The sequence below is a fragment of the Myxocyprinus asiaticus genome, chromosome 46, assembly GCF_019703515.2.
Source record: "Myxocyprinus asiaticus isolate MX2 ecotype Aquarium Trade chromosome 46, UBuf_Myxa_2, whole genome shotgun sequence".
Taxonomy (NCBI): domain Eukaryota; kingdom Metazoa; phylum Chordata; class Actinopteri; order Cypriniformes; family Catostomidae; genus Myxocyprinus; species Myxocyprinus asiaticus.
The window spans coordinates 21,861,369-21,878,196 of NC_059389.1; the positions used below are offsets into that span (position 1 = coordinate 21,861,369).

Here is a 16,828-nt window from a genome sequence, read left to right on the forward strand (position 1 = left end):
TTCAAAAGTGGCTTTTTCTTTGCAATTCTTCCCATAAGGCCTGCACCCCTGAGTCTTCTCTTTACTGTTGTACATGAAACTGGTGTTGAGCGGGTAGAATTCAATGAAGCTGTCAGCTGAGGACATGTGAGGCGTCTATTTCTCAAACTAGAGACTCTGATGTCCTTGTTAGAGCCAGTTGACCTTTGTCTTTGGAGACTGTAGCGTACACCTTTGTATGAAATCTTCAGTTTTTTTGTATAGCTTTGATTCCTCAAAACAATGATTGACTGATGAGTTTCTAGAGAAAGCTGTTTCTTTTTTGCCATTTTTGGCCTAATATTGATCTTAAGACATGCTAGTCTATTGCATACTGTGACAACTCAAAATCAAACACAAAGACAATGTTAAGCTTCATTTAACAAACCAAATAGTTTTCAACTGTGTTTGATATAATGGCAAGTGATTTTCTAGTACAAATTAACAATTTAGCATGATTACTCAAGGATAAGGTGTTGGAGTGATGGCTGCTGGAAATGGGGCCTGTCTAGATTTGATCAAAAATGACTTTTTTCAAATAGTGATGGTGCTGTTTTTTACATCAGTAATGTCCTGACTATACTTTGTGATCAGTTGAATGACACTTTGGTGAATTAAAGTACCAATTTCCTTCCGAAACAGCAAAATCTGTACATTATTCCAACTTTTGGCCTCCAGTGTAGGTGGCGATATGCACAAAGAATGTGAATCGCCAACAACAAAATAATGTGAAAATGAGAGTGGAGATTGATAGTAAAAAAGGACTTGGGACTTTATTATATCACTTCTGAAGATATGGATTTAACCACTGGAGTCATGTGGATTACTTTTATGCTGCCTTCATGTGCTTTTTGGACCTTCAAAGTTCTGGCCAACATTCACTTGCATTGTTTGGACCTGCAGAGCTGAAATATTCTTCTAAAAATATTTTTGTTAAGTAGAACAAAGTTTAATATGCTAAATATGCCAAATATGCTAAAATAAATCCACTTTTCAGAACATGAGTGATGAGATCATACCCGTAATATATGTTTTCAGACTTATTGGACAAATGGTTGAAAAGTTGCTTCAGTACCGTGGAGAGCGGCCACACGAGCGTGAAGGAATGAAATATCGCGAGTGCACAGACCCCGCCGCTCACGAGCTCATTTATTCAGCATCACCACACAAACTCATCCCTTGCATCGGATGCGTTCGCGTGTAAGAGGACCGTGACGTGATTGTTTTCCCTCCCATATCCTCAGTTACATCTCATAGTATAACGGAATTAGAAAACATCACTCTTTGCAAGTGTATCGCTCATTGAATGGGAAGCTGCTTATTAGATGTGAGTTGACGCTTGTAAAGGCATCAGATTCGTATGCGAAGGCGCGAGGAGGTAAGGGAATGATTTCCACAGATGCTTTTCATTTCCGTCCGTGTGATTCACATATATGCACTCTGTTCAGATATATAACGTATTGCATGCCGGAAAAAACGTAAATGCATATGATGTTATTGAGCACTATTGAATAAAACACCTCCCCGCTCAGCTCCATCTTTTCCCTTGAAGGGCGCTCCGCGCGCGACCTCGATACCGCTCGGAAATCGGCGAAAATGTTTTTCGCAAAATATGTAACTATACTTGTTTTCTCGTTTAAGTCTTATGTTGCGACATATCTCAGTTCTGTCCATTTGAATGAATGCAATCTACATTTAGGGCAGTTAAAGAATAATTTTACAGCCCAGGTACCATCCCGTCGTCATGCCCTTCACACTGCGACTAAATCTACGCGAGAGAAAATAAAAATCGCTGCGAATAATCGTTTGATCATATTCGCTACGGTGAAGCGGCTCATTATTGGAACGTCCGAATCGTTTTACTTAGTATTACATAAAATATCGTCAACATGACAGCTGCAAATGGTCAAATCAGGGCTGATTCAGTCACCAGGCCTCATGAACCTACATTCCTCCCTCTTCCAATGTTGTAGTTAAGGATCTTCCCACCCGGTTGTTTTTCCTGTGCAAAACGTTTACAGTACAGTACACACATCAAAGGATAGACTTGCCTTTGACACTGGTATATAATGAGGTGTCAGCCTGTTGTATTATAAACAATACGAGTTCTTTAAGTGTTGAATTGCAGTGTGTGAATATGTCAAGCTGTAAAGTGTGTTTTTCTTACAGGGTTTTTGCGTAATATTAAAGTTTGACGTAGGTAATCCGAACAAACTCCAATCTCAATGGCAGGTAAGAGTTCTTACCGTTCTTGATTTTCTTAAACGAATAAAACTAGTTCAGTAGCATTTTTTTTCTCTTTTATCAACATTAAACCCTAACAAAAAAGCACTGTGGTGATAGTATAAGATTGTAATACCATGGTACTTTGACATAAACTATGGTACCGAATGATTACTATATTCATATATCATGGTATTTACATGTAACTTTAAAGGAATATTCCTTTTCAAACAAGTTAAGCTCAATCGACAACATTTGTGACATAATGCTGATTACTACAAAAATGAATTTCGACTCGTTCCTCCTTTTCTTGAAAAAAAAGCAAAAATCAGGGGCCTGGGCAGTTCAGCGAGTATTGACACTGACTACCACCCCTGGAGTCGCAAGTTTGAATCCAGTGTGTGCTGAGTGACTCCAGTCAGGCTCCCTAAGCAACCAATTGGCCCGGTTGCTAGAGAGGGTAGAGTTACATGGGGTAACCTCCTCGTGGTCGCTATAATGTGGTTCTCACTCTCAGTGGGGCGTGTGGTGAGTGTGGTGTGTGCGTGGATGCCGCGGAGAATAGCATGAAGCCTCCACACGTGCTACGTCTCCGCGGTAACACGCTCTACTTAAAATCTTAAGTGATTTTATCACAATAAAATATCCTTTACGTCTTGTGACTATACTTTTGAAACAGTGAGTATTTTAACGTTTACAGATTGGCCCCCATTCACTTCAATTGTAAGTGCCTCACTGGAACCTCGATTTTTGCTTTTTTTTAAGAAAAGGAGGGGCAAGTCAAAACAAATTTTTATGGTGATCAATATTGTGCCACAAATGCTGTCGATTGAGTTTAACTTGTATTGAACCCCGAATATTCCTTTAAGCTTCTTAAAAGAATACAATGGTACTACTGCCATGGTGCATGTCTAGAACACAATTATATTACAATGGTACCATAGTACTGTTGAGAACATTTTATTTAGTAAACTGGGATTTTGAAAAATTGTGTTTTTTTTCTTTCCTACAGAAAACAATTTCCCCCCTCTTCCACGGTTCATTCCTCTGAAGCCATGCTTTTACCAAGACTTCAATGAGATTCCAGACCAATTTCGGACAACGTGTAAACGGATGTATTACCTATGGATCTGTAAGCCTTTGATACATATATACTGATTTCCACCATTAATTTTTGGAGTGTTTCTCACTGTACACAACTTGCTGTTGGTTGTAATGTGTGCACAATGGAGTAGATTATATGGTCATGTGGCTTTATTTACCATTACAATGTCACCTTTGTTTCCACTGTAAACACTGAAAACCTAGACACACAAAAAGTTGTATAGACTGGTTTTTGATCTATCAGTCCATGAAAACAAACATGGGTTGTCATATGACTCTGTGTTATTTGTTTAGTACACTACTGTATGTCATTATCGAGGACTACAAGGATTAGTTTTGCTCTTGCCATGTAGTATGTGTTATGGAAAATTCTGGAATAAGTAGTATTGTCACGATACCAGTAAAATTTCACGATTCTCGATACCTCAGTTTAACTCCAGAAGCCATCCATGCTCTTACCTGTGATTATGGCATTACAAATGCCATTGTTAAAGGTGCTGTAAGCAATTTTAGCCGTTCTACTTCCTCGAGACTGAGCCGTTGAATTAGCTATGCCCCTCTTTCCAAAACCCAGCACTCCAAAAATACCAAATGAGCTTTATTGAGACCAACATCATGCAGAAATGGTTGTTAAAAACAACAGCAGCAAAATAGCGCCTTCAACTGACATCTGTTATGAACAACATGGTATAAAAATGACATTATGCCTCAACAATACGCTGCAACTATAACACCATGAGAACGTGCAAAATGATTAACAAGTCGAAAGCATCATTGTCCGCGGTTCGCCGACACATTTTTATTTGCATTAGAGTCACATTAGAGTCTAGAGCTGTCACAGAGACCAGTGAGATATCTTACAATACTTATTTCAGTAATATCTCTCAGGGAGTAAGACATTTTTTTGCATACCTTTCCATGAAAAAATCATTTACAGCACCTTTAAACAATAAAAGAACTATGCTAACTGCATCACGTATGTGGATGACTGTGTACGTCAGCCACCACCGAAGATCATTTTTGACCCAGGAAAAATCCTGAATGTTCATATGAAAATATTCTTAAGTTTGTGTAAGTACACTTTGGGTCCGAACTATTTAGCTATTTTTCACAATAATTTTACACATGTCTGGTACAAATATTTGGTCTTGTTTAATGAATACAGCTTAAACTTTTTCCGTCATCTACCTGGAAAAGAGGAAAGTGAAATGTTACAATGTGCCTCACCTATGGGGCATGTTGTAACAGGTGTGGGGCACATTGTAACGTGACCATACAGTGTAAAATCCCCCTCCAACAACTCTATCTGATCTCAAATAAATAGAAGATAAACTAAAATATTATGTCATTAAAATATAGCACTAATTTTTACACTTGACAATGAATAGCTTACACAAAGCCACAGCTCTCCCCTACTTTAGTTTTGGAGAGTTCCCTGCATGAGATGGCACTATTTTTCACCACAATTTACAAACTGGTTAACCATCATTATTATTTTTAAATACCCAAAGTATTCCTACACCGTGGCTCCATATATGAGGGGGAAATAAAGTTCTGACATACGGTGTGCTGTGCTCTGAATGCAAAATGAATTTATTTTATCACATCAGGTTGGTGAAGCTGTAAAGGTAGCCGAATGCTTTTATAATTTAACTCATATTTACAATGGAAATGTTATTTCTTTACTTGTGTATTTAAAAAAAAAATGTTTTTGTCGTGAATGGAAAAAAATGGCAACGGTTTATGACAGCCGTATGTTTTTTAAACGGCAGCACACCGTGAAACTGTTGAATCTCTATTCTACACACAAACTTTCTCCTTCGATTGATAAATACATCATCACTTCGACACACACCCTTCATGGTATCGGCTCTGCTTTTGTTCACACAGACACGTTCCAAGATTGACACTGACAATGTTACTAGGGTCTGATCCCGGGATCAAATATCCGGGCATTCCAGCACCGGCTTGCGTTCACACAGAAGGCTCACCGGCATTGATCCCGGCAGTATCCCGGGATCAGAGCCCAGTGTGAATGAGGTTTCAGACCATATAGTGAATGTATTAGTGCTCAAGTAGGATATACGCGAGCTCTAAAGAGTGAGTATATCTGAGGGGGCAGAATTAGACACTTCCAATCTGAGTGTAGGTATCTAGGATGTGAGACACAGTAAAGGATTTGTCTCAAGTCAGATTTAGAATTTCTATGACAGATGTTTACAAATGTTCCTTTTTTTGATTAGCACACAAGTTGGGAACTATTTTCAAATTGGTGTGAGAAATGACAACGTAAGTGTTTGTTGAAATCAATACAAAGTTGTTTAAGTACCATTAGTACTAGTACCCACAGCTAATGACAGCTTTAATGTAACAAATGTTTTGTTCTTAGTCTTAGAGCTCTAGTTATATTATTATTAGCTATTAGATTTTAGCCATTGTGTAAAAAAAGGGCTTTTGTGCCTTAACCAACACCTGTCCTGTTGCATCAGATGTGATATTATCAAAGCAGGACCCCTAAAGCCTTGAGCACTCTTAATGTAAGTAATTCTTGAATAAATATAAGATTTATTTATTAAGTTTTGTATTAAGAATTTTATAGTGAGAGTTACATTTTAAAGTATAAAATATAAATTAGGGGTGTAACAGTTCAGTTTTCTCATGGTTTAATTTGAATTTTTCAAATAGCCACTTCCTGCTACATTCATTGCAATATAGAAAGCAGACATAATCAGTTCTTACTAAAATTAACCATGGTTTTACTATATAAATATTGTAGTTACTATGATTGTAATAACCTTGGTCTTTTAGCAGAAATCATTGATTTATTATAGTTATAATTTAGTAACCATGAATGTAGTAATGTTTTTTTCAGAAATCGTGGTTTTGAACCATGGTTTTACTGCTGTAATACTGCATTCATGTAATAACCATGGTTTTACTGCTGTAATATTGCATTCATGTAATAACCATGGTTTACTGCTGTAATACTGCATTCATGTAATAACCATGGTTTTACTGCTGTAATATTGCATTCATGTAATAACCATGGTTTTACTGCTGTAATACTGCATTCATGTAATAACCATGGTTTTACTGCTGTAATATTGCATTCATGTAATAACCATGGTTTTACTGCTGTAATACTGCATTCATGTAATAACCATGGTTTTACTGCTGTAATACTGCATTCATGTAATAACCATGGTTTTACTACAGTAATACTGCATTCATGTAATAACCATGGTTTTACTGCTGTAATACTGCATTCATGTAATAACCATGGTTTTACTGCTGTAATACTGCATTCATGTAATAACCATGTTTTTACTGCTGTAATACTGCATTCATGTAATAACCATGGTTTTACTGCAGTAATACTGCATTCATGTAATAACCATGTTTTTACTGCTGTAATACTGCATTCATGTAATAACCATGGTTTTACTGCTGTAATACTGCATTCGTGTAATAACCATGGTTTTACTGCTGTAATACTGCATTCATGTAATAACCATGGTTTTAATGCTGTAATACTGCATTCGTGTAATAGCCATGGTTTTACTATTGTAATACTGCATTCATGTAATAACCATGGTTTTACTGCAGTAATACTGCATTCATGTAATAACCATGTTTTTACTGCTGTAATACTGCATTCATGTAATAACCATGTTTTTACTACGGTAATACTGCATTCATGTAATAACCATGTTTTTACTGCTGTAATATTGCATTCATGTAATAACCACGGTTTTACTGCGGTAATACTGCATTCATGTAATAACCATGGTTTTACTACAGTAATACTGCATTCATGTAATAACCACGGTTTTACTGCTGTAATATTGCATTCATGTAATAACCATGGTTTTACTGCGGTAATACTGCATTCATGTAATAACCATGGTTTTACTGCTGTAATATTGCATTCATGTAATAACCATGGTTTTACTGCGGTAATACTGCATTCATGTAATAACCATGGTTTTACTACAGTAATACTGCATTCATGTAATAACCATGGTTTTACTGCTGTAATACTGCATTCATGTAATAACCATGGTTTTACTACAGTAATATTGCATTCATGTAATAACCATGGTTTTACTGCAGTAATACTGCATTCATGTAATAACCATGTTTTTACTGCTGTAATACTGCATTCATGTAATAACCATGGTTTTACTGCAGTAATACTGCATTCGTGTAATAACCATGGTTTTACTGCGGTAATACTGCATTCATGTAATAACCATGGTTTTACTGCTGTAATACTGCATTCGTGTAATAACCATGTTTTTACTGCTGCAATACTGCATTCATGTAATAACCATGATTTTACTGCAGTAATACTGCATTCGTGTAATAACCATGGTTTTACTGCAGTAATACTGCATTCATGTAATAACCATGGTTTTAATGCTGTAATACTGCATTCGTGTAATAGCCATGGTTTTACTATTGTAATACTGCATTCATGTAATAACCATGGTTTTACTGCAGTAATACTGCATTCATGTAATAACCATGGTTTTACTGCTGTAATACTGCATTCATGTAATAACCATGGTTTTACTGCTGTAATATTGCATTCATGTAATAACCATGGTTTTACTGCGGTAATACTGCATTCATGTAATAACCATGTTTTTACTGCAGTAATACTGCATTCATGTAATAACCATGGTTTTACTGCTGTAATATTGCATTCATGTAATAACCATGGTTTTACTGCAGTAATACTGCATTCATGTAATAACCATGTTTTTACTGCTGTAATACTGCATTCATGTAATAACCATGGTTTTACTGCAGTAATACTGCATTCATGTAATAACCATGTTTTTACTGCTGTAATACTGCATTCATGTAATAACCATGGTTTTACTGCTGTAATACTGCATTCATGTAATAACCATGGTTTTACTGCTGTAATACTGCATTCATGTAATAACCATGGTTTTACTGCTGTAATACTGCATTCATGTAATAACCATGGTTTTACTGCTGTAATACTGCATTCATGTAATAACCATGGTTTTACTGCTGTAATACTGCATTCATGTAATAACCATGGTTTTACTGCAGTAATACTGCATTCATGTAATAACCATGTTTTTACTGCTGTAATACTGCATTCATGTAATAACCATGGTTTTACTGCTGTAATATTGCATTCATGTAATAACCATGGTTTTACTGCGGTAATACTGCATTCATGTAATAACCATGGTTTTACTGCGGTAATACTGCATTCATGTAATAACCATGGTTTTACTGCTGTAATATTGCATTCATGTAATAACCATGGTTTTACTGCGGTAATACTGCATTCATGTAATAACCATGTTTTTACTACAGTAATACTGCATTCATGTAATAACCATGGTTTTACTGCTGTAATATTGCATTCATGTAATAACCATGGTTTTACTGCGGTAATACTGCATTCATGTAATAACCATGTTTTTACTACAGTAATACTGCATTCATGTAATAACCATGGTTTTACTGCTGTAATATTGCATTCATGTAATAGCCATGGTTTAACTGCTGTAATACTGCATTCATGTAATAACCATGGTTTAACTGCTGTAATACTGCATTCATGTAATAACCATGGTTTTACTGCGGTAATACTGCATTCATATAATAACCATGGTTTTACTACAGTAATACTGCATTCATGTAATAGCCATGATTTTACTATTGTAATATTGCATTCATATAATAATCATGGTTTTAATGACAGAGTGCGAGTGCGCGGCTACATGCATACTTACCGCTGCTCTTATGTGACATCAGCTATACTTAAATATTCTTTGTTTAAATCATTCGTTACATTCGTAGCAGTTTTTTCGCACACTTAACTGTTCTGCAATTCAGGGATACAGAAAATTACCATAAATATTCTAGAAAATGAGCACCTCACAAATCATACACATTTAATATTGACAAATATATATTTGATTATGTCAACATAACGCGTTATGTCAACATAATTTCTCAAGGGCCATGTGTTGAGTAGCGCTATTCACCTTTTCCTAGTACCTCATTCACCTACATCCTAAGTGTGCACCGGTAAGCAAGTTTTCATTTAAGGGGCCGTTCACACCGAATGCATACATCTGTGCTGCTTTTCTATTGTTTTCCTATTTAAACATGCACTAAATGGATATTTTGTAATGTTGTGTGGCGTCTCGCTGTGCTTTCAGCATGTTGTGCAGGAGAGCCACGTTTTTTAGATGCCATGTCAAAAAGAACTTCAGCTGTTAAAAACGCATCTCAAGACACTTGCGTTCTGCTCTATTTGTGGCCCTGCATCTAGCTTTTTTTAGTGCTAGGATGCGTGTGGTGTGAACGGCCCCTAAAAATGCAATCAGTGCTTTTTAAAATGACTTTGACATCACTCTGTTTTTGAAAATCTTTTTTCGATTTTTCTTACTCTTAGTACACAGTGCTACCCTAGCAGTGAACCTGATTGGGTGTCTGGCATGGATGTGCGGTGGGGGCGGGGCAACCAATTTTGGAATGTCCATTCTGTGGCTGATACTGTTCACCCCATGCTCATACGTGTGCTGGTTTAGGCCCATCTACAAGGCCTTCAAGTGAGTTCAGTTTATAAATGTGGCTTCCAAGATGTTTGTCTGTCAATACTAATCATTTAATTGCAAACTACCCTAAAGCGGTATGTTTGTTTTCTTGCAGGACAGACAGCTCTTTCAACTTTATGGCATTTTTCTTCGTATTCATGGCGCAGGTGGTGATCAGTATCATACAGGCAGTTGGAATCCCAGGATGGGGAGTGTGGTAAGAACTGTTTATTGCATTAAAGAAATTCAGTGAAGGGCAATGTCAAAATATCTCAGTTCATTAACTGCCTGTTGATATATGTTTGTTGTTGTTAATATATCTCCTCCTTTTTAAAGGTTGTTAAGCCTATTTATTATGCTATCTTAACTATACAGTGTTGTATGGTTAATGGCATTTTATTATTAGCATTTAGCATTGTTTTTTCCCCTGCTGTCCTATAAAAACTGACAAGCGACCCATTTTTGGGTTGTGAACTACTGCTATAATTGTTCAAGTTAAGATTCAAAAGAGTACTTGTTGTTTACATCACAGAATATTTGTAGAGTACATATAGTATATGTTATAATAATATGTATATGTAGTATGCATATGTTATTTTCAGAATAGATTAAAAAGTTTTCTGAATTTATGCAAGCATTGTCTACTTTCCGAGTGCTTTGTTAATAAAGGGAATATTTTTTCTTAATTTTTTTTTAATTTTTTAAATTACAGTGGCTGGTTGGCAACGATTACTTTTTTCAGCACTAATATCGGCTCTGCTGTTGTTATGCTGATTCCCACCATTATGTTCACTGCTGTGGCTGTTCTCTCATTCATTGCCCTCACCAAGGTACCCGTTATTGTTCCTCCATCATAAGTATTTTGAATATACACATCTCAATATAATATTCCCTTTGCTGTTTATAACAGCATGACGTCAATGTGTATATGTGGTTTACTATGGGACAGACAAATTACACAAATTTCATAATGTCTTAATATGAATCAAGATTGTTATTTGCTCAATATCACAATAGTTTCTATTAGACACCATTGAGATTCTCCGATTTTTCTCCTGGGTCACAGACTGTGGTAAGATTGACCAAATTAAAAAAGTCACAGGTAACAATACGAACTCATATAAAGATTTCTCTTCAAATTCTTCCTGAACTTTGCAATCCACGTTAAATCGATAGCTTTATACTGAGGAATGTCAGCTATTGTCTCATTTGTGTCTATTTTTATTTCTCCTAAGGAGTTTTAGATTAAACAACTGTGACAAAGTTGATAACTAAATATATCTGAAATCACCTTTAACATTGTATTCTAACCAATTGTGATGCGACAAAGCAAAAAGCAATAGAGTTCAACAGTGCCCGCATACTTTTTCAGCCATCTTGATTCTGAAAGTATTTTTCCTTAAATTTTTTCCATAGGGATTTCAGAAAATCATTTATAAAAGCATTCTAAGCCATGAAACAAACCAACCAGCTCTGAGGTGAATTACAACATTACTAGCCTTGATTTGCAAAAAAAAAAAAAAAAGAGAATTCTCTCGTCATTCACTCCATCTCAGCTCTGTAGGTCCTTACAATGCAAGTGAATGGTGAAAGAAAAAAAAATTAAGCTCCAAAAAGCACATAAAGGCAGCATAAAAGTAATCCATACGACTCCAGTGGTTAAATCAATGTCTTCGGAAGTTATATGATAGGTGTGGGTGAGAAACAGATCAATATTTAAGTAATTTTTTACCATAAATTCTTTTCCCTTTCCAGTAGGTGGCAATATGCACAAAGAATGTGAATCGCCAAAAACAAAAGAAGAATATGAAAGTGGAGATTTATAGTAAAGAAATATTTTAATATGGTTATGTCACTCACCCACACCTATCATATTGCTTCTGAAGACATGGATTTAACCACTGGAGTCTTATGGATTATTTTTATGCTGCCTTTATGTGCTTTTTTGGGCTTCAAAGTTTTGGTCATCATTCACTGTCATTGTAAGGACCTACAGAGCTGTAAGTTGAAATAACATAGACTGATGGCTTCAACAGAAGCATATACTATCGATTAACAACCTCAGAGCTCACAGTAGATCTGTCTTTAAAAGTCTATAAGTTATCATTAAAAATCTGTTCCCCTATGGAAAAAAAATTATGGGATATTTACTTTCGGAAGGAGACTGTTGCACTCTTTAAACTTTTTACATGTTAATCTGAGCAACTGAGATGAAAGTCGCTTGGTTATAAAAACGCTAAATAATGACCCCATTTCCTAACAAACAAGTCCCCAAAGCCCAGCCTTCTAACTGCCACCTCCTCGAAAGCTGCCACCCTCCCCATCTCCGCACACCACTCCGGAAATGATGGCGCTCCGTCCGATTTCCAACCTTAAAATAATGCCAATCATGATACTGGTCAGAACCCAGTTTTTTATATATTTATCCTCCAAATTTATGACCGCGCCATCACCCAAAATACAGAGTCTGGGGCAAAGTAAAATTTGAGTGCCCAAAACGTCACACATACAACTCTGAAACTTCAACCAAAATTCTTGGATCTTAACCTATCCCAAAAACAATACAGAGCAGGTGGTGCAGCTGTAAATACCTATAGAACTGAGATCTTGGAATTCCAAAATGTTGAACCAAATTTTCAAAAGATCTCATCACTCCACTCTCATACAGGTCATCGAGTGTAGTAAACCCCCTCACAATCCACTCTGACCAGCAGAAACGGGACTTACTGATACATAATTTTGGGTTCAGCCATATGCTTGAGGCTACATTTAAATAAATGTCTGAATTAAACACTCTGGACACTTTTGTCCATACCGAGTGCAAATGCGAGAAAATGGGGTGTAACTTAACTTCTCCAGTTAGTTTGAAAGAAAGGCTTTGCAATGGCAAAATAGGGGCAAGAACTTCCTTTTCAATACAAAACCAGGGAGGGGCTCTTTCAGGTGGAAGTGACCAATGAGCCAAATGTCTGAGACTGAATGCCTAATAATAAAACAAATTCTTGGGTAGGCCTAGCCCACCTTTGTCAATCGGCCTATGTATCTTATTAAAATGTAATCTAGGATGCTTACCATTCCAAATGAAGGACTTCGCTATGCTAACCTTTTTATTAAGGGGTCAAAATTAACTCTAACTAAATCAGACAGATTTGCTGGGAATAAAATGCCCAAATACTTAATGCCCTGTTTGGGAAGGTGCCCGGCTGGAAAGCCGTTACTGGGCAAGTACACTGTCAGAGCCAAAGCTTCAGATTTAGACCAATTGACTGTGTATCCCGAGAACTTCAAAAAGGAATTCATAATTCTATGGAGGCAAGGCATAGATCTAATGGGCTCAGAGACGAATAATAAAATATCATCTGCGTAAAGCAAAAGCTTAAGCTCCCGCCACCACCCCTGGAAAATTATCCTCCCTTCTTATTGCGGCTGCTAATGGTTCCAGGGCAAGACAGAACAATAATGAGAAAAGAGGGCAACCCTGCCGGGTGCCCCTATCCAGAGTAAAATAATCTGAAATTAATCCATTTGTTTGTACCGCCGCTACCGGGTGTCTATAAAGTAACTTAATCCATCCAATAAAAGTATTCCAGAACCCGTATATTTCCAAAATCTTAAAAAGATAATCCCATTCTACCATATCAAACGCCTTTTCGGCGTCAAGTGAGATGGCCGTGACCGGAGTCTGATCATTCGCCACTGACCACATGATATTGATGAAATGCCTAATGTTATCAGAAGAGCTGCGGCCACCATAAGAGATGTCATAACTTTACTTAATCAGTTAGCCAGAATTTTTGACAGTATTTTTACATCTAGCTGGATCAGAGAAATTGGATGGTAACTCTGACACTCTCTTGGATCTTTTTAAGAATCAGACTGATCCGGGCTTGTGTCATGGTTGGTGGAAGCTTTCCATTCTTTAATGATTCTGTATAAACTTCTAACAAAGTGGAGCCAATTCTGTAGCATAAGATCTAAAAAATTCAACGGCAGAACCATCTGGCTCTGGAGCCTTGCCTGTAGGTAAGGCCTTAATTACCTCGCCAAGCTCCTCCAAGTTTATCTCAGAATTAAGAGAACTTTTTTGCTTATTCGTCAGTTTAGGGATTTCTAATGGTTCCACAAAGTTTCTAATGTCTTCATTAGTAGACGAAGACGTGGAGCTATAAAGATCAAGATAGAATTCCTTAAAAGCATTATTAATATCAATGGCTGAGGTAAATATATCACCACCAGCAGATTTCACAAAGGGAATGGTAGAAAAAGACTCTCTCTGCTTTATATATCCAGCCTCAAAATATGACTGTCTTGCCCTGAATAGCCAAAACACCACCTTCCATGACAGAATAGTATTATATATGTATTTCAATCGGGTCAATTCTCTGAGACCATTAGACGACATTCAGTACATTTAATATTCCCTTCCAACACCACGAGTTCCTGTGCTTTGTATTTTTGATGAATGAGGCATATCTCCATATAGACATTGATTTCAGCCTTTAGCATTTGTTGGAATTCAGGATTTTGCAAATGGGATACATTAAAATGGCAACTATATGATTTCCTTTTCTCCATATGTGGCAACACCTCTGAACACACCAGGTTGTGATCTGAGACTAAAATGTTTCCAATTGAGCAATCAACAACAGATGAAATGAGGGACTTAGATATATAAAAAAATCTATTCTAGAATGAATCTTATGGACTGATGAAAAAAATGTATAGTCCCTACCAGATGGGTTCAAAAGTCTCCAAATATCTGTAAGACCAAGATTTTTACACATCCTGTGAAGCATCAATGTTGCTCTAGGGGGCTTACACACTTTTGTTTCACTATGATCAAGGACTGAGTCCATCAAAAGATTAAGTCTCCTCCCAATATTATATCATGAGGGGTGCCAGCGGCTTGCAACATCCCTTCAAGATCTATAAAAAAAGCCCTGATCATCAGCATCAGGTGCATAAATATTAGCCAAAATAAGACTTTGTGCCTGAATTTCAGCTTAAATAATAATGACTCTTCCTAATTTATCTTTAATCTGTTTGAGACATTTGAATTGTAGATGTTTACTTATCAATGTAATGACTCCCCTGCTCTTACATGAACCAGCAGACATAGCTGGATATTAAACATCTATATGTTTTTTTTTTTGTTTTTATTGTCGCCATTATGAAAGATCAAGAATTTTTAGCAATAAACTGTTATTCTGGCTTAGGTTCACAACTTCTACCGTGGCAGTGGGGGCAGCATGAGCAAGGCTCAAGAAGAATGGACCACCGGTGCTTGGAAGAACCCTCATGTCCAGCAGGCAGCACAACAGGCAGCAATGGGGGCTGCACAGGGGGCCGTGCAGGGCCAACAGTACTCCGCTGCCCCAACCTACAACTACGACGAGCCAATGTAGTTCCTTTTCACCCACAGTGGGGGGAGGGGACAATAACAGGATATTTGGGAGGGCGTTACAGAGGGATAATGTTAATGACTGCTTGAAATTGGGGGAGAGAGAAAGGCAAGACATCTGTGATCAATCAGAATTCAAACAGTTTCTCACTAATTCAACAATGCATAAACATTGAGTTAAGAGTGTGCGATAGTTTAAGAAGTTGCTTTTTTGTATTTAGACCCCCACCATCAAAAGGAAAGTATCAGTCTTACTGTGAGGTATTAAGGCAGATTTAATTAATGGCTATGTATTGTTTCTCCAGTTATCGTATTTTAAACGTGGCTGAACTTGAGTACCAATAAGGAAACATTCCAATGCTCACTGTGTTTCTATAGTAACTAGATTCTCAGTTGGTTTTCAGATTCATCTGTGTGATATTTGCAAGCCAGTTATATATTTGAGTTGGGTTTTAGTATTCAAGAACACATTTCAACAACTTAACAAATGCATCTTTACTCTCATTTCTTATGAATAAATGTATGTTTAATGCACAGAGAGGGGAGAAAAGACCAGCACTTGAAAATAAATTGACTGGTAATTACTTGATCTTGCTATTGAAAAAGTATAACGCTTATAAAGATTGCATCTTTTAGTTGTTTTGAGCACTTTACAATAAGTGCAAGTACAAAGGTCTTACAAAGTTTTGTTTTCGTTAATTAACTCTTACCACATTTCTTCAATTTCCATTAAGGTACTGGGTAAGCCATATGTTTACGTTGTTTTTAGTTGTGTTTGGATTGTGTTAAAGTTGTGTTGTGTTAAATGTCAATTTTTTTTTTTTTTTTTTGTTACCTCAGGATTTAATTGTGTTATTTTGCTGCTGACGTATTTTAGCAGAGGTTCGGCTAACGAAATGGGTTGGACGAAATATTTGTACATGTACATGTTGTACGTTTGTACATTAGTTTAATTTAAACGCACTTGAATATAGAGTAAATATGTAATCTGCTCTTAGCCACAGGCCTGTTATATATTTCAATCCATTACAATCCCACTTTTAGTGTTGATTTCATTGTTATCACTGAAATTGTAACTGTTTTGCAAATAATCTGAGATGCTTTACTGAATTTGGTCATTTCTGTAAATATCAAAATGTATCTTCTATGTGTTTTATTCTTCACTGAGCAAGGGGTTAACACCCAGAAGTAAAGCACACTATTAAGTAATTTTGCCTCAAGTACAATATATATGGGTCATAATAATGATTAATTACTCTGATAGGTTAAATATTGGAGGAATTTGTATCTCCCCAAAGTCACTTCCATTGATGATGATCCCCCCCCCCCCCCCCACCAGAAATATTGCTACATGAAATTCCTGAATTACAAAAATGTAGCGATTATTTAAAGAATAGGTCACCCAAAAATTAAAATTCTCTCATAATTTACTCACCCTCATGCCATCCCAGATGTGTTGGACTTTCTCTCTTTTGCAGAATGAAGATTT

General features: G+C 36.6%; 1 protein-coding gene across 1 annotated transcript; it reads left to right on the top strand.

The window, feature by feature from the left end:
• Positions 1–1,189: 1,189 nt before the first annotated feature.
• LOC127435935 (secretory carrier-associated membrane protein 5-like) lies at positions 1,190–16,828 on the top strand. The gene is made up of 7 exons (XM_051689761.1): positions 1,190–1,396; positions 2,188–2,250; positions 3,254–3,373; positions 9,797–9,953; positions 10,054–10,155; positions 10,651–10,768; positions 15,155–16,828. The coding sequence occupies exons 2-7, from the start codon at positions 2,244–2,246 to the stop codon at positions 15,341–15,343; spliced, it is 693 nt and encodes a 230-aa protein (XP_051545721.1). The 5' UTR covers positions 1,190–1,396; positions 2,188–2,243; the 3' UTR covers positions 15,344–16,828.